Source organism: Maylandia zebra, linkage group LG6 (genome assembly GCF_041146795.1).
Source record: "Maylandia zebra isolate NMK-2024a linkage group LG6, Mzebra_GT3a, whole genome shotgun sequence".
Taxonomy (NCBI): domain Eukaryota; kingdom Metazoa; phylum Chordata; class Actinopteri; order Cichliformes; family Cichlidae; genus Maylandia; species Maylandia zebra.
In genome coordinates this window covers 43,352,638-43,376,541 of record NC_135172.1, presented here as the reverse complement: position 1 = coordinate 43,376,541, position 23,904 = coordinate 43,352,638, and the positions used below count along the sequence as shown (strand labels likewise).

The following is a 23,904-nucleotide window of genomic DNA, read 5'->3' as shown; positions in this document are numbered from 1 at the left end:
ACAAGCTGCAGCTGCAGAAGTGTGAGCAGCACACGGTCAGCTTCACAGAAAGAAGATTCAAAGTGAAAATATTTGACTTTTCTTTTTTTCAAAAAAAAAGAAAAAAAAAGAAAAAAAAGAAAAAAAGAAAAAAGAAAAAAAAAGAAAAAAAAGAAAAAAAGAAAAAAGAAAAAAAAAGAAAAAAAAGAAAAAAAGAAAAAAGAAAAAAAAAAGAAGTGGCTGTTTGGTCTCTCCAATGTAGAGGTCTGAGCATTCCTCGCTGCACTGTACAGCATACACCACATTGTTAAGTCTGTGTTTTGGAGTTTTGTCTTTCGGGTGAACCAGTTTCTGTCTGAGCATGTTGCTGGGTCTGAAATACACCGGGATGTCATGCTTGGAGAAAACTCTCCTGAGTGTCTCTGATACACCGGCTACATAGGGGATGACAATGTTGTTGCGTCTGTCCTTCTTATCCTCCCTCGCTGGTGTCTGATCTTCTTTTCTGTGCCTCTTTGCTGACTTTAAGAACGCCCATTTAGGATAGCCGCACGTTTTGAGTGCTTCCTTTACATGTGTGTGTTCCTTCTTTTTCTCTTCAGGCTTAGAGGGAACATGTTCTGCCCGGTGGTGTAGGGTCCTGATTACTCCAAGTTTGTGTTCCAGAGGGTGATGGGAGTCAAAGAGGAGGTACTGGTCCGTGTGTGTGGGCTTCCGGTAAACTTCGATGTTGAGGTTGCCGTTCTCTTCAATGTGCACAGCGCAGTCCAGGAAAGGCAAACAGTGACAACAATACCTACGAAGCCTTAAAGCGAGACCCCACAAGCAGCTACAAAAAGAAAGTTATAGCTTGCCTTCAGGACCTTGAAAAGGACAAAATTGCCTGAGCTCACTCTGTCATGTTTGCTTAGCTTTCACAGAGACTTGTTCAAACTGCTTCACGAGCTCAATAATACACAAACACTGTGGCAATCTGCTGTCACACATGTATTTAGCACAAGTTACAGGGAAGTAGGGGAGACCGGGGATAGTTGTAACATTTCTGACATTTCTGTCTGTAAATTGAAGCTCTTTTAAGGTAGTGGATTCAAACTGTAATGCAAAGTATTTACATGTCTCGGCTATTAAATAGTGCAGCTATTTTCTCTGCAGCACAATTACCCATTGCATGGTATGGTCTCAAACACAAAGAGTGAAATGTTACAATTAACCCCATAGTCTGGGTTAGTTGTAACATATCCTGGGGTGAAATGTAACACAATGAAATAAGGGTACTAACAAAACATTAACATATAATCTTTGTTTATTCAACACATGAATGCACTTAGAGCCATTTATGTAGCTCTCTGTGTGTGTGTGTGTGTGTGTGTGCGTGTGTGTGTGTGTGTGTGTGTGTGTGTGTGTGTGTGTGTGTGTGTGTGCGCGCGTGCGTGTGTGTGTGTGTGTGTGTGTGTGTGTGTGTGTGTGTGTGTGTGTGTGTGTGTGTGTGTGTGTGTGTGACAGAATGCAGAAATCTAGCTTTGAACATATTCCAACCCCCCAAAAAAGACAAATGATGGAATTTTCTGCAACTGAATATTTCATTAATTTTGTTTGGTCTTCCTTGAGTTTGGCCTCATTGGCTCAGTGGGCATTATAACCTACAACTCTTGCACCAATTTTGAACATAACAATGAAGCTGAAAAAATGTAGTTGTTCACCAGCATCGCAATTCCATTACTTTTTATCATGGCTTACCTTGGTGTGGTTTGCAAAGTGCTTCAGAAAGATGAGGAAATCTGTTTCTTGCACCCATCCTGATTTATTTCCACTACCAGTACTTCCTACTGGTCCATCTCTGACACAGTGGTCTGCATAATGTATGTGTGGGAACACAAACAGTGGAGGAATTGTGTTGCCAATGGCATTAACCGCATGTACAAAAGCGACCAGTGAACCTCTCTCTGCTGATGTCGTTGCCCCAACTTGTTTAATATAAGTTAAAGTAATAGTGTGGTAAGTTGTAACATCTGCATTATTGTTACAACTAACCCAGACTGTTGCTGTTGTCTAAACTCGTCGTTCACTCAGATCCATGAAGACGTTTCCAGCAGTAACAAATAAACACAAACATGCAAACAGCTGTGTAAACATCTTAGACACTTTTTAATATTCCTGACATCTTTCCCGTCTCAGTGTCCAAACATGGCTGCTGCCGCCCGTCTGCTGACTGAAGATCAGCTTCTGTCTTCGGTCTGGATGTGTTCACCGATCAGGTCAGCACGCCGTGTGGACACAACTTCTGCAAAACCTGCATGTGTAAATACGCAGATCCTGACGTCCTGTTCCAGTGTCCCGTCTGCATGAAGATGCTCTACCCAAAGCCCGAGCTGCAGGTCAACACTCTGATCTCTGAGATGGTCGAGGCCTTCAGACGCTCAGAGCAACGGCCAGGTAGACGGGTGGAGGTTCACCATGGGGAAGGCTTCAAACTGATGGCGATTGTGTGCATGGTCTGTCACGATCTGAGGGGACAGACCGTGCGGTGCTGTGTGTGGTGGACCCAGGTGCGAACATAAGACAGTAGACCGGAATAAACTTAAACTGAAAGCGAGCCTTTATTGTGGCTGATGACAGGTCTCAAAACAAAGCAGAAACACCGTGACTAAACTGAACCTAAACTAAACTGGGAAACTGATAAACTAAGGAGACTCAGAAAACCATGACGATGATTGTACAGACTGGCCGTGAGGACATGGAGGGTGGGAACACAGACGACGCAACACAGACAGAATGAAACACAGAGACTAAAAACACATGAGGGGGAACAGCTGCTACACATGAACCTAATGACAGGACTGAGAAAGTGAAACTACATATACTGACAATAGACACAGACTTTCAAAGTAAAACAGGAAACATGGAGACTAGACATGACATGAACTAAACATAACCACACAGACATGACGCATGACAGGTAGATGCACGAACCAGGGAGACTGCGCACAGGAGGAGATGACATAAACACTAAGAAACAAAGGACTCAACAGCGATATCAAAATAAACTAGATGAACTAAACTAGGGCACAATTGAATACCAAAGAGACAAAACTCCCACACTGGGTCACTCGACCCAGGACCATGACATGGTCTGCCTTTCATTACTTTGGGACTGCACGAAATTCAATCATCCTCTGGAGGAAATGAGTAAAGGAGAGAAACTGGTGAAGATGGAGGCTGAAATCCTGCAGACGATCGAGGAGATGCGACTGAAGACTGAGGACTTCAAACGCTCAGTGGAGCTCGGTAAAGAGGACGCAGACAGAGATGTGGCAGATGGTGTTCAGGTCTTTGCTGCTCTGAAAGAGTATGTCGAGAAAGGTGAGGCCAAGCTCACGGAGGCCATCAGAGAGAAGCAGAGACAAACAGAGCTGCAGGCTGAAGGCTTCATCAGAAAGATGGAGCAGGACATCCGTGAGCTGAAGAAGAGGAAGACGGAGGTGGAGCTGCTCTCTGTGCTTCAGCTGGAGGAGCCACTCTCTGAGGAGATGAAGGAGAAAGTACCCAAGATGCTCGCCAGGTTCGAGCTGAGGCGGGTCCAGAGCTACGCAGTGGACGTGACGTTTGATCCAGACACAGCAAATCCTTACCTCGTCCTGTCTGACGATGGGAAACAAGTTCACGATAGTGACGTGAGGCAGAAGCTTCCAGACAACCCAGAGAGATTTTCTTACTGCATCAATGTTTTAGGAGAGCAGAGTTTCTCTTCAGGCAGATTTTACTTTGAGGTTCAGGTTAAAGGAAAGACCGAGTGGACTGTGGGAGTGGCCACGGAGTCGACCAACAGGAAGGCTCAAATCACACTGAGTCCTGGGGACGGTTTCTGGACTGTGAGGCTGAGAGATGGATACGAGTACAACCACAGGTTGATTTTTGGTAACACCAGCAGGAACCAAAAGTTACCGTTGGTGTTAAATCTGGTGCTAACAGATAACTAACAGTTTATGGGTTTGAAGCTTGCAGCATAACTGCACAGGATGACGTTATGTACAGTTGAGATCTTTAACTCATCTGGATCATAAAGAAATCATTTCCTTTTTATTTATTTATTTATTTATTAACCCTAACTCTGAAAGCATGTAGTTTTGTGTGTATGGATACAATTATACTTATCAGAACTATTTGAAGTCAAACTGAACTACCTATAATTTCCTAGTTGCGCCACTAGAGGGCGTCATTGTTGAAGCTTAAACTAAAGTTCTAGTTCAGCCTGGAAAAAACTCAGCAGATAATCCAGTAAACATCATGTATTTGAATCTTTGTCTGCTACAACAGATAAACAAACATTATGACGATGAACTGTTTCACAGCTGGATTTTATTTTTCTTTGTACAAACCGCTCGGCCGGAGCTGTTTAAAGCTAAGAAGTAGTCCCACCCACAAAGCAGGGTAAAGTATTTTTGGATGTTTTGTGATGTAAATAATTTAATCATGTGTTTTCTTGGGCAGACTGTTATCATGTAACTTGGCCAATCAGCAGTGGACTTCCAGAGACACTTGCTGTTGACCTTGATCATGTGACCTTAATCTGCATGCACAGAATTCATCCTGCTCAGCCGGAAGTCAGGAAAGTCGGACATCTTGTTAGCAGAAAAGCGTCAGCTAGCCGCTAAGCTAATGGCTACAGTAGAGAGAGGACTCGTGCTGGCAGCATTAGTGTGTGAAGTGTAGGGATGGGTATTGATAAGAGTTTCACGATTCCGATTCCATTTTCGATTCTGTTTAACGATTCGATTCTTTATCGATTCTTTTTAAAAAAGGAGAACACTAAGGTCGATTAGCTTAGAACTTTGTTTTATATCTTCTCTTTGAACAAGACAGACATTTAGGAGTAACATGGCCTTACAAACCCAACAGTGAGATCTTAAGAGACATAAATTATTCTGTAGCAATTACACAAGAATATCCAGTAATGTCCCTGCCTACAATTAAACACATTCACTTACTGAAAATCATCTGCTGTGGCAAACGGGTTCAAGCCTTTTACCACAAACTGAGTCACTGCTCGGTGACATTCGTCTATCCTGCCTGAAAGGAGACGCTACCGGTAGACTGCAGCGAGAACTGCCAGCATCTGAGCCAGACTCTGTCTGTCTCTCTCATCATGGTCACTAAATGCACAGTAATGGCAGGTTTGTAATAAGGCAGATCGCACTAACATAATATGCACTGTTAGTTGATTATTTACCTGCCGCATTAACGGGAGAGGACGTGCAAACGTTACCGCTGCTGCTGGGTTGAGATTCACAAGTCCGGAGCAGAATTAAAATCACAACATTCATTTAAGGTCATCGCGTGTTTTGTGAGCAAATGCTTTTGCATATTCGTAGTGTTTCCTCCCTTAAATGAAATATCTACTTTGCCAGTATTGCAAGTTGCCCTGTTGTCATCCGTTCTCGAAAAGTATGACCAAACTTTTGAGCGTTTGAGCCGCCGTGTTTCCTGCCAGGTAAATGACGCTCCACAACGTGGTGACGTCGTTCGAGGCGACTGGAATCAATAAGGGAATCGTTTGCAAAAATGGCAAACACTTCCAAGGAATTGAAACCGTGGGAACCGGTTCTCAACAAGAACCTGGTTTCGATACCCATCCCTAATGGTGACCCTCTTGGCGTGGCTGGTGTTGTCGAAGAGGCTGACCAGGCCTCCTGGTCTTGCTGGCCTCCTGCAGAGCCATGATGGTGGAGCACTGGAAGCGCTGGTCGGTCTTGAAGTCCTGAGTAATCTCTTACACCAGGCCCATTAGGAGCAGTTTGCATATGAGCAGCTTGGAGGATTTCTGCTAACAGCAGACCTCTCAGAGAACCACGGGCCAGGGCCTGTAGCAGTGAGGCTTCTGGTACTCTTTCGGGTCGCTGCTTCAGAGGTGCTTTGCCTCCAGTGGCTTTGCAGTCATCCTTTCTTTATGTCTGCTGTCAATAGGAGAATATGGAGGAAGAAGAGTGCATGCACTGTGTGCAGGAGCAGCTGTGATGCTGTGGCTCCTGATTGGTGAGGAGACCCCACCATCTCAGCGTGCACTGCTCATGTATAGCAAGTCACTAGTGCCATATATCGACACATGTCCATCCCGTCCAGTGAACAAATCAGCACTATTTGCTTAACATACTTGTTAAGTGATTCGTTCGACTGCAGTTCCGCGTGGGTCGTGTCCACCGGGGCTAGCCAGAAACGCTGCCCGTGGCAAGGATCATACGGATCATACGCACAACAACGAGGGGCTCAACAAGCTGCTGGGTGGAGTCACCGTCACTCAGGGTGGAGTGTAGCCCAACAAACAGACAGTGCTGCTGCTCAAGAAGACCAACAAGTCTGTGAAGATCCAGGAAGCACAGCAGCAACAGAAGTCCAGCTGCAAACAAACACAAAGACTCTTTTAAGAACTGCACACTGTTCTGTCTCAGCAAACATCGTTACCAGTCTAAACTTATTCATCATTCCTTTTTGTTTTTTCATTTTATACTGTTTTCCAAATAATCCCAAATAGGTAGAAGAAATTAAAAATACATCCCGAAGGTTAAACTGTCACTGAAACTACTTTCAGCAGTAACTGAATGTCTAATAGTGTCATTTAATGATTTATTCATTACTTATTTTGGCGGAGTGTGCCAGGCTCCCGGGATCTATATGCCAGTAAAAGTGCTGTAAAACAGAAAATACAGTTAAAAGAAAACTTCCTTTTTGCTTCTGTGGTTTGGTCCTGGTGTGTGTTTCTCTGTGGCTGTGGATTTTCCACTTTGTTTTTCAACGTTGCAGGTTTGCTGCAGTGTCCTCGATGCACCTCCTCACAGTTCTTACATTTCCCCTGACATTCTCAAACACAGTCTCCCTCAATGATAAACTCTGTCAGAGAACGTTTTTGGGACGTTTTGGAAAATCAAAAATCTGGTGTCGACTGCTCCATTCTGGATGTGCAAAGCTTGCTCAGTCTCATCATCAGATTCAAACTGTAACAGGCTAACAGCAGCAAACTCAGCACAGCTTTATCTCTGACATCACTGAGTGAGTCTTTAGACGCCGGGTCAGCTGATGTCATCTCTCATAAACAGCTTTTCTAAACATTTACCGTGAAGCTGCATTTGTTTGCACATGTGTGTACATGTAGTGTTACCAGAGATGGGCAGTAACGTGTTACTTTTTTCAAGTAACAAGTGAAGTAAGGGATTACTATTGCAAAAAAGTAATTAGATTACTGTTACTTTTTTATTGCGTTACTAAACTGTGATGTTGTTTGTGAGAGCGTCTCATGACAATGACGTACGAGTGTGCGACGTCCATGGCAGCAACAGACGTGTGCAGATCAACAATGGATAACATGGAGTGATGGAGAGAGTACGACCATGCATCGTTTAAAGTGTGGAAGTACTCACATTACTTTGAGTTTGATTCTGTAAAAAGTGTCTGAAACTTCTTTTTACAGCGAAAAAAATCCTAAACTTCTGACCAAGCAGCGAGCACGCTGCCACGGGAATGTGACAGAGAAACCCCGGATCCTCCCACTGACATGACCGCTGTGGGCAAACCTCCACCCGCCCCACTCCTGCTAAACAGGTGACAATAGATTAGACAGATCTATGATTTTAATTCTTTTCTGCTGTGTTGTATTTGCATCTATTTGAAAGAGTGTAAACACAAAACATGATTTTATTTTATATGCTGGATTATGCAGGAAATAGGTTTAAATGTTAAACACATTTCTTCAAGTCAAAGACTGTTGCATATAATATAATTTTTGCCTAATGCAATGTGCAGTAAGTTAAAAGATTAAAGCTGATAAAACAATTTTAAAAAGAGATTTTTTCATTTGATTACATTTCATTTGATGATTAAGCAGAAAAAATAGAATGGGGCTGAAAGGTCTGTTGCTTCATTACATATTCAGGTTGTGTATCATATTTTAAAAAAATACAAAGTAATGAAGCAACTAGTTACTTTTGAAAATAAGTAATCAGTAAAGTAATTGGATTGCTTTCTTGGAGAAGTAATCAGTAATTAGTAACTATTTACTATTTTTAAGTAACTTGACCAACACTGAGTGTTACACACTTACTCGTTAGTGTTACTCGTGTGCTGTCGCTCATTGTCACCTGGAAACAGGAAGATGATAAACTATGTGTTGTGTTAGTGTTGGTGAGTTTCTTTAGTGCACTTCTTAAGTTTTTCAAGGTAACACTTCAAACTTCTTCTTTTGAGTTGAACTGTTGTTTCTGCTTTATGGTCAAATGTCTACGGTCATTACTCGCGTCACAATGATGAGTTTAATAATTTAAGTTTTACTAGTTTGTTGAAAATGTGAGCAAGATTTAGAACAACTGAGTTTACACACTGCAGGGACATTTCCAATAGACCAAGTTCAACAAAGGACAGACCTGAGTGGATTTTTACTGGGTGGTACTGGTTTGGGGTAAATGTTACATGTTGTTGGATTTTCATAACATTAAAGCTCTCAGACTCACTACCCGTGTAGTTTATGTGGTGTAGAATTACACCATGTTTTCACCACACAGTAAAGATGTGAGGTGTGGACTTTCAGCTTTATTCAAAAATACTACATTACCTGTTTAGGACAGTCCCCTCTATTTGAGAGGTTCAAAAGTATCTGACAAGCAGTTTCAAGGGTGGGTGAGGCCTGTTCTAATTATTCTATCATTTGATAATAATCATCATCATAATAGGGTGCCTTTCTAAAACCCAAGGTCACCTTACAAAGAGGAAAAAAATATTATTACTTAAAATATTATTATTATCATTATCATTAAGGATACATCTGTCACCATCTTACAGTGCTATGATTGCAGCCATTCCCCAACTCTCTGTGTGACTGGTACTCATGGCCATTGATCAGTGGTCATGACAATTTGCATATTAATGATCATAACCTGACCTCCCAGCCATTGTTCCATCACTGGGCTGGTTCCAGTCAAATGTGCTGTTTATAAGGTTGGAAACCTGCAGTCAGCTGAGACTGAAGGAGTGGGTGAGTGATGAAACGTTTCTCCCACTGAAAACATCCAGATGAACAGAATCAACTTTTGGGTTATGTGTAGGCAGTCAGGATTTTTACTGTGTCACCAGCTGCACACAAATGACTCTTTATTGGATGCTTTTGTCATCATCAAGACTCAAACGTTTTTCACTCCATAACGATGATTATTCTGACCCTGTTTTGGTCTTTAGGATGGCCTGGTTTATAAGATTGAGTCTGTAACAGCATCATGACAGTTTTATGAAAAAGTAATACATAAGCTTGTGCCCCAGTCACAATTTGTTGTTTTTCTTTATTTCAAGATGCATGATGACCAGAAGAACTAGTCATCCACCAAGCAGAAGTCTTCATCTTTATCTGGTAATGACTAAGAAGGTTACAGCTCGCACAACTGAGGCTGTCGCAACAGATTTATGATCACAACGCCTTTGCTCATCTGCTTCCTGCTTGTTTTCAGAAACCTCTGCTTTCATTTGAGACAAATAACCGAGAGCAGGGTGACTGTTGGGGTGAGAGTGTTAAAGTGTGTTAAGCTTTAAAGCTGTGCTGCTTTGAGTGACATGAGGCTGTCAGCAGCTCCCACTGCTAAAAGTTACAGTGGGGCAAAAAAGTATTTAGTCAGCCACCGATTGTGCAAGTTCCCCCACTTAAAATGATGACAGAGGTCAGTAATTTGCACCAGAGGTACACTTTTTTATTCCTATTTATTCTATTTATCCCCTTCGTATATTTTATTTATATTGTCTCTGTATTTATATGTGTGTGTGTGTGTGTGTGTGTGTGTGTGTGTGTGTGTGTGTGTGTGTGTGTGTGTGTGTGTGTGTGTGTGTGTATATATATATATATATATAATATTCTGTAACTCTGTAACTTCTGTCGGTGCTGTGCTTTTTTGGAAATCGAATTTCCCAGAGGAACCCACCCGAGGGATTAATAAAGTTCTATCTAATCTAACTTCAACTGTGAGAGACAGAATGTGAAAAAAAAATCCATGAATTCACATGGTAGGATTTGTAAAGAATTTATTCGTAAATTAGGGTGGAAAATAAGTATTTGGTCACCTCAAACAAGGAAAATCTCTGGCTCTCACAGACCTGTAACGTCTTCTGTAAGAAGCTTTTCTGTCCCCCACTCGTTACCTGTATGAATGGCACCTGTTTGAACTCATCATCTGTATAAAAGACACCTGTCCACAGCCTCAAACAGTCAGACTCCAAACTCCGCCATGGCCAAGACCAAAGAGCTTTGGAAGGACACCAGGAAAAGTATTGTAGACCTGCACCAGACTGGGAAGAGTGAATCTACAATAGGCAAGCAGCTTGGTGTGAAAAAATCAACTGTGGGAGCAATCATCAGAAAATGGAAGACATACAAGACCACTGATAATCTCCCTCGATCTGGGGCTCCACGCAAGATCTCATCCCGTGGGGTCAAAATGATCATGAGAACGGTGAGCAAAGATCCCAGAACCACACGGGGGGACCTGGTGAATGACCTGCAGAGAGCTGGGACCAAAGTAACAAAGGTCACCATCAGTAACACACTACAACGGCAGGGAATCAAATCCCGCAGTGCCAGACGTGTTCCGCTGCTGAAGCCAGTGCATGTCCAGGCCCGTCTGAAGTTTGCCAGAGAGCACATGGATGATACAGCAGAGGATTGGGAGAATGTCATGTGGTCAGATGAAACCAAAGTAGAACTTTTTGGTATAAACTCAACTCGTCGTGTTTGGAGGAAGAAGAATACTGAGTTGCATCCCAAGAACACCATACCTACTGTGAAGCATGGGGGTGGAAACATCATGCTATGGGGCTGTTTTTCTGCCAAGGGGACAGGACGACTGATCCGTGTTAAGGACAGAATGAATGGGGCCATGTATCGTGAGATTTTGAGCCAAAACCTCCTTCCATCAGTGAGAACTTTGAAGATGAAACGAGGCTGGGTCTTCCAACATGACAATGATCCAAAACACACCGCCCGGGCAACAAAGGAGTGGCTCCGTAAGAAGCATTTGAAAGTCCTGGAGTGGCCTAGCCAGTCTCCAGACCTCAACCCCATAGAAAATCTGTGGCGGGAGTTGAAAGTCCGTGTTGCTCGGCGACAGCCCCAAAACATCACTGCTCTCGAGAAGATCTGCATGGAAGAATGGGCCAAAATATCAGCTACTGTGTGTGCAAACCTGGTAAAGACCTATAGTAAACGTTTGACCTCTGTTATTGCCAACAAAGGTTATGTTACAAAGTATTGAGTTGTATTTTTGTTATTGACCAAATACTTATTTTCCACCCTGATTTACGAATAAATTCTTTACAAATCCTACCATGTGGATTCATGGATTTTTCTTTCACATTCTGTCTCTCACAGTTGAAGTGTACCTCTGGTGCAAATTACTGACCTCTGTCATCATTTTAGGTGGGGGAACTTGCACAATCGGTGGCTGACTAAATACTTTTTTGCCCCACTGTATCCTGAAACACAAGTCTCTGTTTGTGTGTCTTCCTCCTCTTACACCCATGGCTTAAAGACATGTTCAAATAAGGGCATGAAGCCATTCAGAGGGTTTGGCCATCATCAGCCTGCCCTCTATAAAGGTGTCTTCTCCGTGTAGCTGCATCCACTGCAGCAGCATCTCGTCCTGAACAGAGCCTCCAGCATCCCTCAGACCTTTCTCCACCACTGCAGGTAACAAAGGTTTAAACTGGCACAATATTGATTAGAATTCAGAATAATGTCTGACATGCTGCAGACTGTGAGAGTTTTTTAGTTTTTTTTATTAAAGACACTTTAAAATGAATTTTTAGACAAACACCTCCTGAAAGAGCAGAGCTGTTAATCTGGTTAATTATGGTGAGTTTTGGAGAATAGTCTGCAGATATTTGGACACTGTTATATATTCACTCATCTAATTTTTCCATCCTTGTTAAACCCACTCAGATGGCTGCTCCTTACTGGGTTTCTGTAGCCGTCCTTGTTTTGATGACCGTTACAAACGGCGAGACTGTTATTGACCCAAACCAGCTCGCACCAATTGTACAAGACATTCTGAACAGGTGAGTGAACGTTCTGTGAAATACAGAAGAAAAACTGAACATGATGATGATGATGATGTTTACAGCAGCTGTTTTTAACAAAGAAACTGTACCAAGGTGTGAAAAAGAATACAGAGTAACATGTGGCTAATATGCTATTAAAAGCTGTATCACACTGGACTGTAACACAGATCAGCCTCTGTTTAACTCTGTCCAAACTCTCAGTGAAACAAACCAACACTGTTGTGGTTTCATGTAAATCTTTCCAAGTGAAATCAACATCAGAACCTGTGTGTGTGTCTTTTGGCAGGTACACACCTAGCTACATTGGTGCAAACAACAACAGGTCAGTAACAAAGGTCACTTTAATCTGCAGCACAGTACTTACAGTGTGCTTTATAGTAACAGAAGCAAGCTGAGATCATCAGAGCTGCACGTAGAAGCAGAGACTGACAGAACAAATGCATCTTTACAAACTCACTGTTATTGACAATAATAGTCTCTGTTATGTTCTTTAGCTCTGACACGCTGGGTGTTGGTGAGACGAACATGAAACTGTCGTTAACCACAACCTGCCAATGTAACATGCAGACTTTATAGATCAATAAAACAAGTGTTGATTATTGAAGCAGGAGCATAAACACACAAACACAGCCAAAAGCAGTTTGTGTGTAATGGTGAGGTGCAGGTGGTAGAACACTTTATCCCAAACGTTGATTCTGTTCATCTGGTAGAAACGTTTCATCATCATCCAGCTGACTTCTTCAGTGTCAGCTGACTGCAGGTTTCCAACCTTATAAACATCCAGATGAACAGAATCAACTTTTTGTGGATTTCCTTACCTGATGCTTGAGCTGCATGAAGATGTGTTGCTGTTACACTTTCAAAACAACCAAAAGATTTTAATCAATTTTCCAAAAGTCAGAAAAAGACTGATTTCCTGAGCAAAAGGAGACTAAACTCACTTTGGCTGGTTTAACACTCTGGATACTTTTGTCTTCACGTTATAAAGAAAATGTTTTACAGGTCAATATTCTCTGTTTGCTTTGACAGAAAGTTTCCCATGTTCAGTGTGGCCGTGAGCGTCCCGTACAATGAACAAACAAACACGTTTGATATGAATGGAGTCACTGATGATGATGGTGAAAAAGTGAAGAAGGACATTCTAAACTGTGACGTATACCAAGGTGACAGAGTGATGGCAGCCACAGTGCTGAGATGGCCCAATGTTCTCGATCAGTGTCCTAATGCTCGTGTACAGTGGACCGATGTTTTGCGGAAATGTCGTAAGCAGGACATGACATGGAATGATGTTAAGTTGTGTCGTAACATTAACATGCGGAATGGCAGAGCTGATCATGCAGAGTTTCGAACCCTGCAGCATGTCAACACTTTGGTCAAATCAGAAAATGATCTGATGGTTTTCTACATCCGTGCCTCCCCATGTGATCAGAGATGTACCAACCAAGATAATCGTCTGAATATTCTCACTAACATAAAAAAGATATGGGGGTGGAAGAATTATGTTGTTGTGTTTTCAGATGTATTTAGACCTCGTGATGGTGGGAACATACCTGAGAATAACCTGCGTGAATCACTTAAGAGGCTTGGGAATGCAATCGCAGATCAAGGGTCAAATGGTCTTCAGCATATATTCCGATGCTACCGGCAGCAAGAAATGAAGTGCTTTAGCTGCGATGACGTTACAGATGGTGATACAGATGGTGTTACAGATCAATGTGTTTCAGATGGTAAGCAACCTGACAGAAAACTATCTGATGTTGGGAAAAGTCCGGAAAGAGGGGAAATACAGAATCAGAGCAAGAATGTTAGGAAAGGTCAGCAAAGAGGGAAAAGACAGAATCAGAGCAAGAATGTTAGGAAAGGTCAGCAAAGCGGGAAAAGACAGAATCAGAGCAAGAATGTTGGGAAAGGTCAGCAAAGAGGGAAAAGACAGAATCAGAGCAAGAATGTTGGGAAAGGTCAGCAAAGAGGGAAAAGACAGAATCAGAGCAAGAAGAAGCAGAAGGGTAACATCCAGAGAGGAGTGATGAGAGAAAATCATCAGAATTAACCAGAAGAGGGAAAAAGAAAAACAGAAAATGTAACCCGTGCTTTGCATCGTTTTCCTGCATCCATGTCTAACTTTTAAATGTGTGTGTTCGTCACAGCAAGATTAACATGTGCTCCTGAAATCACAGCTGCATCGTGCACTCTGGTCATTCTGGTCCACGATACTGTCGGCGCCTCTGATTGTGTGAACTGAAACACAAACAGTGTGTGTGGAGCGAGTGTAATCCATTTATAGCCTCTGATACTGTCTCTGATTAAAGCTTAATAAACTGCATCAAAACATGTCACAGCTTGGATCTGGTCTGTCCTTCTTTCAAAGCTCGATGTTGTATTTTCTGTTTCTATGATTAAATATGAAGTTTGAGGTAAAGATGCTGCAGGTTTTCTATTCACGGGTCACTCCACAGAAACTCTGTCATACAAACTGTCGGCTCCCAGATTTTAAAGCCAATATGATAACCTCCTCCAGCCAGCGGTGTGGAGATCCAGCCAATTACAATCAAATCACTCAAAAGGATCCTCTGGAAACAGCAGAGTTATTGAAACAGAATCACATGAACACTGAAACATTACAACACACAGAGCAGCAAGCTGAGCAAAGCCCTGGTGTAGAGCCCGATGTCACCTCTGACCCTCCATACCTCCTGCAGCTGCTGATGGGTAACTTCCCCTCCTTGTCATCCAGACAAAAACAACAGATGCAGGTCAGGGGTTGGGCCGGGTGCCATCTTCAGATGGGGCAGCTTTGCTTTGCTTTGCTCTGCCACACAGCCGAAACATGACAGAATGCATGTTTGTAGTGAAGGGCAGATGAAGCTTCATGAAGCACTGAAGCTTTTCATCCAATTGGTTCACCCCAGCACAAAGCTTCTTGAAGCTTCATTTGCTCTAGCAGGACACCTACTGGACGTAAAAATATTAGTTGGCATGAATTTGAAGAGTGTGGCATTTTGCACACAGCCTGTAAATGTCAACAACAAAAGGAGTGTGTAAAACATGTATATTGTAGTGATGCAGTATACTGTGTATATTTATAGTGGCAGTATGGGAAATGATCGTTTGGAAATGCTTAAAATGGAAACGATCATTTACTGTGAGGTGAGGTGTGGTTGGGGTGTGGACAGTAGTTGTGCTTTTGTAACGTTGAGGTATGGACAGCTACACACTGAGGCTTTGAGCCTCAGTCCTGCCTGTTCACATTTTATTCTGTAAAAACTAAATTTTCACTGCTTTTATGACCTTTTTAGTGGGGAGAACATAGCTGGGATTTAATGATTTAACAGATCTTTTGAATCCTTTGTCCTCCACAATGCTAAATGGCTGGGAGTCCTCAATCACCATGGTAACCAGGTCTTCATCTATTGGAGATTGTTCTCCTGAGGAAAGACAATAAAGACAAAGCACAAATATAAATATCACACACGTCACTTATAACAGTTGTATAATATTGTTATATCATTTAGTAACATTACTGCATGCTTTCCAATTTCATTGTACTACTGTACTATGTATGACTGTGCAATGACAATAAAGAGTTATCTTATCTTATCTTATCTTATATTATCATTGCATTTGATGGCTCACCTGGTCTTGCTCCACAATCGGTGTTCCCCTTATTCTCATGCAAAGCTCTGTAGTGCCTAAGCATGGATGAGGTGTTGTTGTTATATCCCAGCTCCCTGGCACAGAGCAAACACTTCACCTTGTACACAAGTAAAGACAGCTTAACATAAATTGTATTGCACCATCAGTATCATGAAAATACATCTTCTGTAGAAATTTACATAGCTTGTTGGGAGGAATAAGATCAAAATGTTCCCACACAGGGGAGGACATCCTCCTCTACTTAGCTGGCTCCATTCTCTCCTGACTTTCTCTCCTCACTCTCATAAACCTCCAAACTGTCTCCAAACTCTCACTAACCGCAACTCTCCATCAAACACCCACATTTTGATTGAAGTCTGAGGGGTTTATATCGCTGTCATAGCTCGCGGCAAAGTTCGAACCACTTCATGAACCAGTCACGTGGTACAGCCGGGCAGCGAGGCTTCGGACGTCATCATTTTCAGCTCCTCCCATAAATAAAGCAAGCCTCGATACGCGCATCGCGGAAACGCCCCCTCCATTACTCGACACAAGCTTCGAAGCCTAGATACAGAACGTCACATCACTACATGTGTGTGCCTGTTAGTGATGGTAAATTTGATTCTTTTTACTGAATCGAGTGTTAATGAGTCACTCACCAAAGTGAATTGGGTGTTTTGAGTCATTTGATTCACTGAGTCAGTTGACCAGAGAGTGCAAAAATTTTACATTTTCACTCAAACTTAATTTGTTTGACTTTTCATGTAAATCCCACTGCTAAGATGAATGATTAAAAACAACAACAACAACAACAACAACTATTTTATAGAGAACAAAGAGCAAAAATATTTCTAAAATTAAGCAATTTCTTATCAAAATTGCTTAATAAACATTTATTTTGTTTATTTGTATTTTATTAGTATTTTCCTTAAGTGTGTTAAATATATATTTTCTCATCTAAATGTCCACTGCGTTGTGAGCCAGGGGGCGGTAATGCGCCTTAACATTGGTTGCCAACCAAGAAGAAGAAGAAGCTGTGAGCCAGGAGGGGAGGTGTGAGTGAGTCCTGAGTGATTCGTTCGCTCTTTGATTCAGCACAGTAGCTCAAATGTGCTGTTAGCATGTTAGCAGCACGATGCTACTGTGAACCGAGGAGCTATTTTCTTGATGTGAGTTCAGAGCAGAAATGCTTTTGTTACGAAACTGGCTGTGGTTTCCCCCCCACAATTTTAATTATAAGCTAGATATATTTCTACTAATGGAATTAGTTTGCTAACAGCAACAGGGATGAGTCAGTGAGTCAGTTGGGCTTGTGAATCATGATTCACGAGTCAGTAAAGTGATTCTCGAGTATTGAACGATTCGTTCATGAATCGAACGTCACTAGTACCTGTTTGTCTGTGTCTATATGTCAGGTCGGGTCTTAGACTCCACCTCTCTGGGAACTCCCAGGCCCTTCTGGAGGCCTTTCTCCCCTCACCACACTCCCTGCCGGTGGCTGATGCCCTCAGAGGTCGGTGCGTTGGTGGTTCTTGGTGTCCGGGGCTGGGCGCTCAGGTATGTACCAGCTCACTCCCGGTGGCTACTTTGTGGGGCCTAGGTGCACACAGGTGTTCACTGTTCGTAGACTTAATAACGTGATGGTGTTGTGTTTAGTATGTTGCTCTGGTTTTTTGTTTTGCTTGTTTTCTTTTGTTTTTCTCTCAACAGGTGATCCAGGAGATTTTTTTTCCCCTTTCTCACTGTCCCTCGTCCCTTCTGTTTTTCTTTTCCTTCATCTTTCTCTCTCCCTTTCCTTTCCCTCAGTCATGTCTGTCCCGTCTGTAACAACTGAAAATATAATAAATAATAAAAACAAAGGTCGATCAAATGGACCAATACGGCAATGCCATGATGATCCATTTGGCAAAATAAATCCATTGGGTCTCCTTGTTGGTCTTCAGACAACAATTCTGACGGCTAAAGAACCAAATGGGACAGGCAAAAGGAAAAAAACAAAAACGAATTGAATTGCATTAAATTGAATTAACGAAAAAGGGGATCCGGCTACTCTGTTCAATAAATGATGTTTTACCCCTTTTTCCCAGAAGGCAGGAAAAGGACATTTCACTGTGTCCTTGTCAGGGGCGATTTTAGCCCCAAAGATTTCTTACTTTTTTGACAATATTTGCTGTTTTTGTGACACACTACTAAAAACGATAACAAAGATGAAGACAACAGACGATGAGGACAGGGAGGAACAGGGGTTTAAATGCACCAAGGAGACAGTCACAGGGAACTCTGGACAACTGGAGACATTTAAGGATGCAGGGACTGACAGAGACGGGGAGGAAGTCTCATCGTGACGTGTAAAGTTTATTTTGCCTGGCTGGGCAGCTCTCTGGGTGCTCAGCGCCACCAAAGCTCTGATCCTAGAATCGCCTCTGGTCCTTGTCAAGTAAGCATTTATAAAGAAAGACCTGTTCACAGGGTGCCCCCTGATGGCAACAACAATTAATCGCTGATAAAGTGGACTAACTGAAGGAGAATAACTGTAACATCAAATTCCTTTAAGGAGTGGACTTCCTTTGTATTACTCACTCGCAGTTGTCAGATTAAATTTTTGTGATGACTGGTTTTTACTGATGGACTGCTGTCACTGATGGTGACTAATGAACTAATGGTGAGCAACCCAGTCTTTAAATCCAGCTGGAACCTTTCTCATGGTTTTTCCACCCACTTTCCATTTTCACAGTGAACGATGACTTTGTTCTCTGGACCATAAAACCAGAGGCTCTGATATCTACGGTGCTGTTCTGTGATTTCACTGACCACAGTGATCTCTAACCTGGACTGAAACATGTTACGATACTGGTCTGAGGGGTTTTTGCACTTCCAGGTTCTTTCACTGTGTTTGTTCTTTAGCAGGAGTTTGATTAGAGGAAAGAAACCGGAGTTGTTTTAATGTGGTCGTAGATTTTTGTTGTTGTGACATCATAGTACAGGTCACCTGATGTGAAAATATTGAGTTTTGCCAGCAGGTGGCAGTGGCGGCTCAGATAAATAAGTAACTGGCAAAGTAATCCCTTATTACAAAAGTAATGCAGGCCAGTCAAGGTAATGGAAACCAACACTAAGACAGAACTGCTATTTTGCTGTTTCAGAACACCTGGACGAACGCTGCCTTCCTTCAGTGTGTAAAACAGTGTTGGCATTATTTTAACACATGCTAAGTAATGTCTGTAAATCTTAATTTGTAGGAGTTCTAGAAACAACAGCTTGATCTCTTCAGAAAGTTAAGACGAACTCTGTCAACTAAACTACTTTCAGCAGTAGCTGAATGTCTAATACTGTCATTTAATGATTAACCTATTACTTACTTTGGAGGAGTGTGCCAGGTCCCGTGGGTGTCTTTGTCAGCAAAAGTGCTGCAAAACAGAAAAATTTTAAACAGTTTTTACAAAATCTGCCTTTTTGCTTCTGTGGTTTGGTCCTGGTGTGTGTTTCTCTGTGGCTGTGGATTTTCCACTTTGTTTTTCAACGTTGCAGGTTTGCTGCAGTGTCCTCGATGCACCTCCTCACAGTTCTTACATTTCCCCTGACATTCTCAAACACAGTCTCCCTCAATGATAAACTCTGTCAGAGAACGTTTTTGTGACGTTTTGGAAAATCAAAAATCTGGTGTCGACTGCTCCATTCTGGATGTGCAAAGCTTGCTCAGTCTCATCATCAGATTCAAACTGTAACAGGCTAACAGCAGCAAACTCAGCACAGCTTTATCTCTGACATCACTGAGTGAGTCTTTAGACGGGTCGGTCTCTCTTTAATGTCAGCTGATGTCATCTCTCATAAACAGCTTTTCTAAACATTTAGAAGCTGCGTTTACACATGTAGTGTTACACACTTACTCGTTAGTGTTACTCATCTGTAGTCGCTGAGAAACTGGGAAGATTTGCTAAACTACATGTGTATATATATCAGTTTTACTATGTAAACTGAGTCGGAGCTTTTTAAGACACCTGGAAAAAAAAACATGTTTAATTACCTCATATTAATCAATATATGTAATTATCAATTACTAAGTAATAGTGTATAGCTTTAGTGCAGTTCTTAAGTTTTTAAAAGTAACACTTCAATTTCAAACTACTTCTGAAAAAATCTGTTGTTTCTGCCTTATGGTCAAATATCTATAGTCAATATGTGAGTCACGATGATGAGTTAAAATTTTTGTGGCAGCTGCAAAATAAACCAGCTTCAAATACCATAATTCTGGTAGTTTGTTGGAAATATAAAGAGGATTTAGAACAACTGAGTTTACACACAAAACGTCCCCCATGCAGGACTGAGTGCCATTTTGGGCACATTACTCTTTCTGATATATTTTTTTAGCATTTTCCACCTTTGGATGGTGTAGAACAGAGACTGCACAGGAAACCAGGGACAGAGTGGGGCTGATTTGACAAGACACCACCTCATACATGAAACAGAAAATGCCGTCTGATCTGGACTTTAGGCCTCGGTTGGTGACCTCAGGAACACAGCTGCTTTCCCATCGTGCCGTTGCTTAGATTTGTACAGTGGCTTTAACTAGTTTACTGTTTTCATTGGGTTTTTTTAACTTGTTCTTTTGTAGAAGTTGTTCCCGTTTGCTTAATTATAGAGGCACTGGCTCACATTATACTCAGCTTTTTACTTCTCTCACTTGTTTTGTTTGTGACTGCGCTCACTACCTGTGTAGTTTATGTGGTGTAGTTTTACAACATGTTTTCACACACAATAAAGATGTGATGTGTAGACTTCAATTTAGACTTTAATTCAAGGAGATTATAGAAAATACTAAGACCAAAGACTTGCATTTTAGGTTAACTTGTCATTTTAGATGAACTTATTACTTTAATATTATAAGCAGACAATCTTCATATCAAATACAAGATACAGATGCAAAGAATAGCTACTAGTGACTACTCTCTACTCAAATGTATGGTAGTGGGCCTATGGCAATGATAAAATGTAATTTTTCTTGCTACATTCTCTTCCCACAAATATCCTCAGTCACACAGCATGAGGGTGCAATGGATGGTTTCATGAAGATTAAACGCTGTCACTAGAGCTAAATCCAGGTAAACACCTCTGTCAATATTTACTGATATAGATTGAAGCAGCTCTTCCTCCTCTTACACCCATGGCTTAAAGACATGTTCAAATAAGGGCATGAAGCCATGCAGAGGGTTTGGCCATCATCAGCCTGCCCTCTATAAAGGTGTCTTCTCCGTGTAGCTGCATCCACTGCAGCAGCATCTCGTCCTGAACAGAGCCTCCAGCATCCCTCAGACCTTTCTCCACCACTGCAGGTAACAAAGGTTTAAACTGGCACAATATTGATTGCAACTTAGAGTAAACCACACAGAATATTTTTCACTACGTTCAAGTGATGAGTAAATTTGTCTCTCTTTAAAGACAGATAAAGTAGAAAACAGGCAGACAGATTTTTTTCAGTGTCATTCCAGGAGAAAATAAAAGTTCAGTGAAAATCTGCACTGAAAAAATGTTCAGACTAAGACCAAACTCATGTCTGTGAAACTGAGCCTAAAACTCTCATTTAGTCCTGACATCCTGCAGACTGTGAAATGTTTTTTGTTTTTTGTTACAGACACTTGAATTTTTAGACAAACACCTCCTGAAAGAGAGGAGCTGATAAGCTGGTGAAATACGGTGAGTTTTGGAGAATAGTCTGCAGATATTTGGACACTGTTATATATTCACTCATCTAATTTTTCCATCCTTGTTAAACCCACTCAGATGGCTGCTCCTTACTGGGTTTCTGTAGCCGTCCTTGTTTTGATGACCGTTACAAACGGCGAGACTGTTATTGACCCAAACCAGCTCGCACCAATTGTAGATGACATTCTGAACAGGTGAGTGAACGTTCTGTGAAATACAGAAGAAAAACTGAACATGATGATGATGATGATGTTTACAGCAGCTGTTTTTAACAAAGAAACTAGCAAGGTGTGAAAAAGAATACAGAGTAACATGTGGCTAATATGCTATTAAAAGTGTATCACACTGGACTCTAACACAGATCAGCCTCTGTTTAACTCTGTCCAAACTCTCAGGGAAACAAACCAACACTGTTGTGGTTTCATGTAAATCTTTCCAAGTGAAATCAACATCAGAACCTGTGTTTGTATCTTTTGGCAGGTACACACCTAGCTATGGTGCAAACAACCACAGGTCAGTAACAAAGGTCACTTTAATCTGCAGCACAGTACTTACAGTGTGCTTTATAGTAACAGAAGCAAGCTGAGATCATCAGAGCTGCACGTAGAAGCAGAGACTGACAGAACAAATGCATCTTTACAAACTCACTGTTATTGACAATAATAGTCTCTGTTATGTTCTTTAGCTCTGACACGCTGGGTGTTGGTGAGACGAACATGAAACTGTCGTTAACCACAACCTGCCAATGTAACATGCAGACTTTATAGATCAATAAAACAAGTGTTGATTATTGAAGCAGGAGCATAAACACACAAACACAGCCAAAAGCAGTTTGTGTGTAATGGTGAGGTGCAGGTGGTAGAACACTTTATCCCAAACGTTGATTCTGTTCATCTGGTAGAAACGTTTCATCATCATCCAGCTGACTTCTTCAGTGTCAGCTGACTGCAGGTTTCCAACCTTATAAACATCCAGATGAACAGAATCAACTTTTTGTGGATTTCCTTACCTGATGCTTGAGCTGCATGAAGATGTGTTGCTGTTACACTTTCAAAACAACCAAAAGATTTTAATCAATTTTCCAAAAGTCAGAAAAAGACTGATTTCCTGAGCAAAAGGAGACTAAACTCACTTTGGCTGGTTTAACACTCTGGATACTTTTGTCTTCACGTTATAAAGAAAATGTTTTACAGGTCAATATTCTCTGTTTGCTTTGACAGAAAGTTTCCCATGTTCAGTGTGGCCGTGAGCGTCCCGTACAATGAACAAACAAACACGTTTGATATGAATGGAGTCACTGATGATGATGGTGAAAAAGTGAAGAAGGACATTCTAGACTGTGACGTATACATAGGTAACAGAGTGATGGCAGCCACAGTGCTGAGATGGCCCAATGTTCTCGATCAGTGTCCTAATGCTTATGTAAAGTGGGCCGATGTTTTGCAGAAATGTGGTAAACAGCAGATGACATGGGCTGAAGTTAAGTTGTGTGGTAAAATTAACATGCAGGATGGCAGAGCTGATCATGCAGAGTTTCGAACCCTGCAGCATGTCAACACTTTGGTCAAAGCCAAAAATGATCTGATGGTTTTCTACATCCGTGCCTCCCCATGTGATCAGAGATGTACCAAGGAACAAAATCCTCTGAGCATTCTCACTAACATAAAAGAGATAAAGAAGTGGAAGAATTATGTTGTTGTGTTTTCAGATGTATTTAGACCTCGTGATGGTGGGAACATACCTGAGAATAACCTGCGTGAATCACTTAAGAGGCTTGGGAATGCAATCGCAGATCAAGGGTCAAATGGTCTTCAGCATATATTCCGATGCTACCGGCAGCAAGAAATGAAGTGCTTTAGCTGCAATAACAGTGGTGGTGTTACAGATCAATGTGTTTCAGATGGTAAGCAACCTGACAGAAAACTATCTGATGTTGGGAAAAGTCAGGAAAGAGGGAAAAAATAGAATAAGAGCAAGAAGAAGAAGAAGCAGAAGGGTAACATGCAGAGAGGAGTGATGAGAGAAAATCATCAGAATTAACCAGAAGAGGGAAAAAGAAAAACAGAAAATGTAACCCGTGCTTTGCATCGTTTTCCTGCATCCATGTCTAACTTTTAAATGTGTGTGTTCGTCACAGCAAGATTAACATGTGCTCCTGAAATCACAGCTGCATCGTGCACTCTGGTCATTCTGGTCCACGATACTGTCGGCGCCTCTGATTGTGTGAACTGAAACACAAACAGTGTGTGTGGAGCGAGTGTAATCCATTTATAGCCTCTGATACTGTCTCTAATTAAAGCTTAATAAACTGCATCAAAACATGTCACAGCTTGGATCTGGTCTGTCCTTCTTTCAAAGCTCGATGTTGTATTTTCTGTTTCTATGATTGAATATGAAGTTTGAGGTAAAGATGCTGCAGGTTTTCTATTCACGGGTCACTCCACAGAAACTCTGTCATACAAACTGTCGGCTCCCAGATTTTAAAGCCAACATGATAACCTCCTCCAGCCAGCG

General features: G+C 41.7%; 1 protein-coding gene and 1 long non-coding RNA gene across 4 annotated transcripts; both read left to right on the top strand.

Annotated features, from left to right (window-relative positions):
* Window positions 1-3,161: 3,161 nt before the first annotated feature.
* On the top strand, window positions 3,162-14,381 carry LOC112435048 (uncharacterized). Its single transcript, XM_076885400.1, has 5 exons — window positions 3,162-3,894; window positions 11,613-11,686; window positions 11,939-12,054; window positions 12,344-12,379; window positions 13,087-14,381. Exons 1-5 carry the CDS (start codon window positions 3,162-3,164, stop codon window positions 14,105-14,107), a joined length of 1,980 nt encoding a protein of 659 aa, XP_076741515.1. The 3' UTR covers window positions 14,108-14,381.
* Window positions 14,382-16,782: 2,401 nt separating this feature from the next.
* Window positions 16,783-23,713, top strand: LOC101468127 (uncharacterized). 3 transcript variants are annotated; one of them, XR_013099057.1, is made up of 9 exons: window positions 16,783-16,859; window positions 17,106-17,247; window positions 17,401-18,127; window positions 20,722-20,789; window positions 20,947-21,020; window positions 21,320-21,381; window positions 21,469-21,584; window positions 21,871-21,903; window positions 22,611-23,713. It is a non-coding gene; the product is annotated as an uncharacterized LOC101468127 (long non-coding RNA). The 3 variants fall into 3 exon arrangements; XR_013099058.1 differs by lacking the exon at window positions 17,401-18,127; XR_013099056.1 differs by having other exon boundaries at window positions 17,106-18,127.
* Window positions 23,714-23,904: the final 191 nt, after the last annotated feature.

Coding starts and splice junctions, on each gene's coding strand:
- LOC112435048 (XM_076885400.1), top strand. CDS start 3,162: ATGAGTAAAGGAGAGAAACTGGTGAAGATGGAGGCTGAAATCCTGCAG. Junction 11,687..11,938: donor ACCTTTCTCCACCACTGCAG/GTAACAAAGGTT, acceptor AAACCCACTCAG/ATGGCTGCTCCTTACTGGGT. Junction 12,380..13,086: donor ATTGGTGCAAACAACAACAG/GTCAGTAACAAA, acceptor TTGCTTTGACAG/AAAGTTTCCCATGTTCAGTG.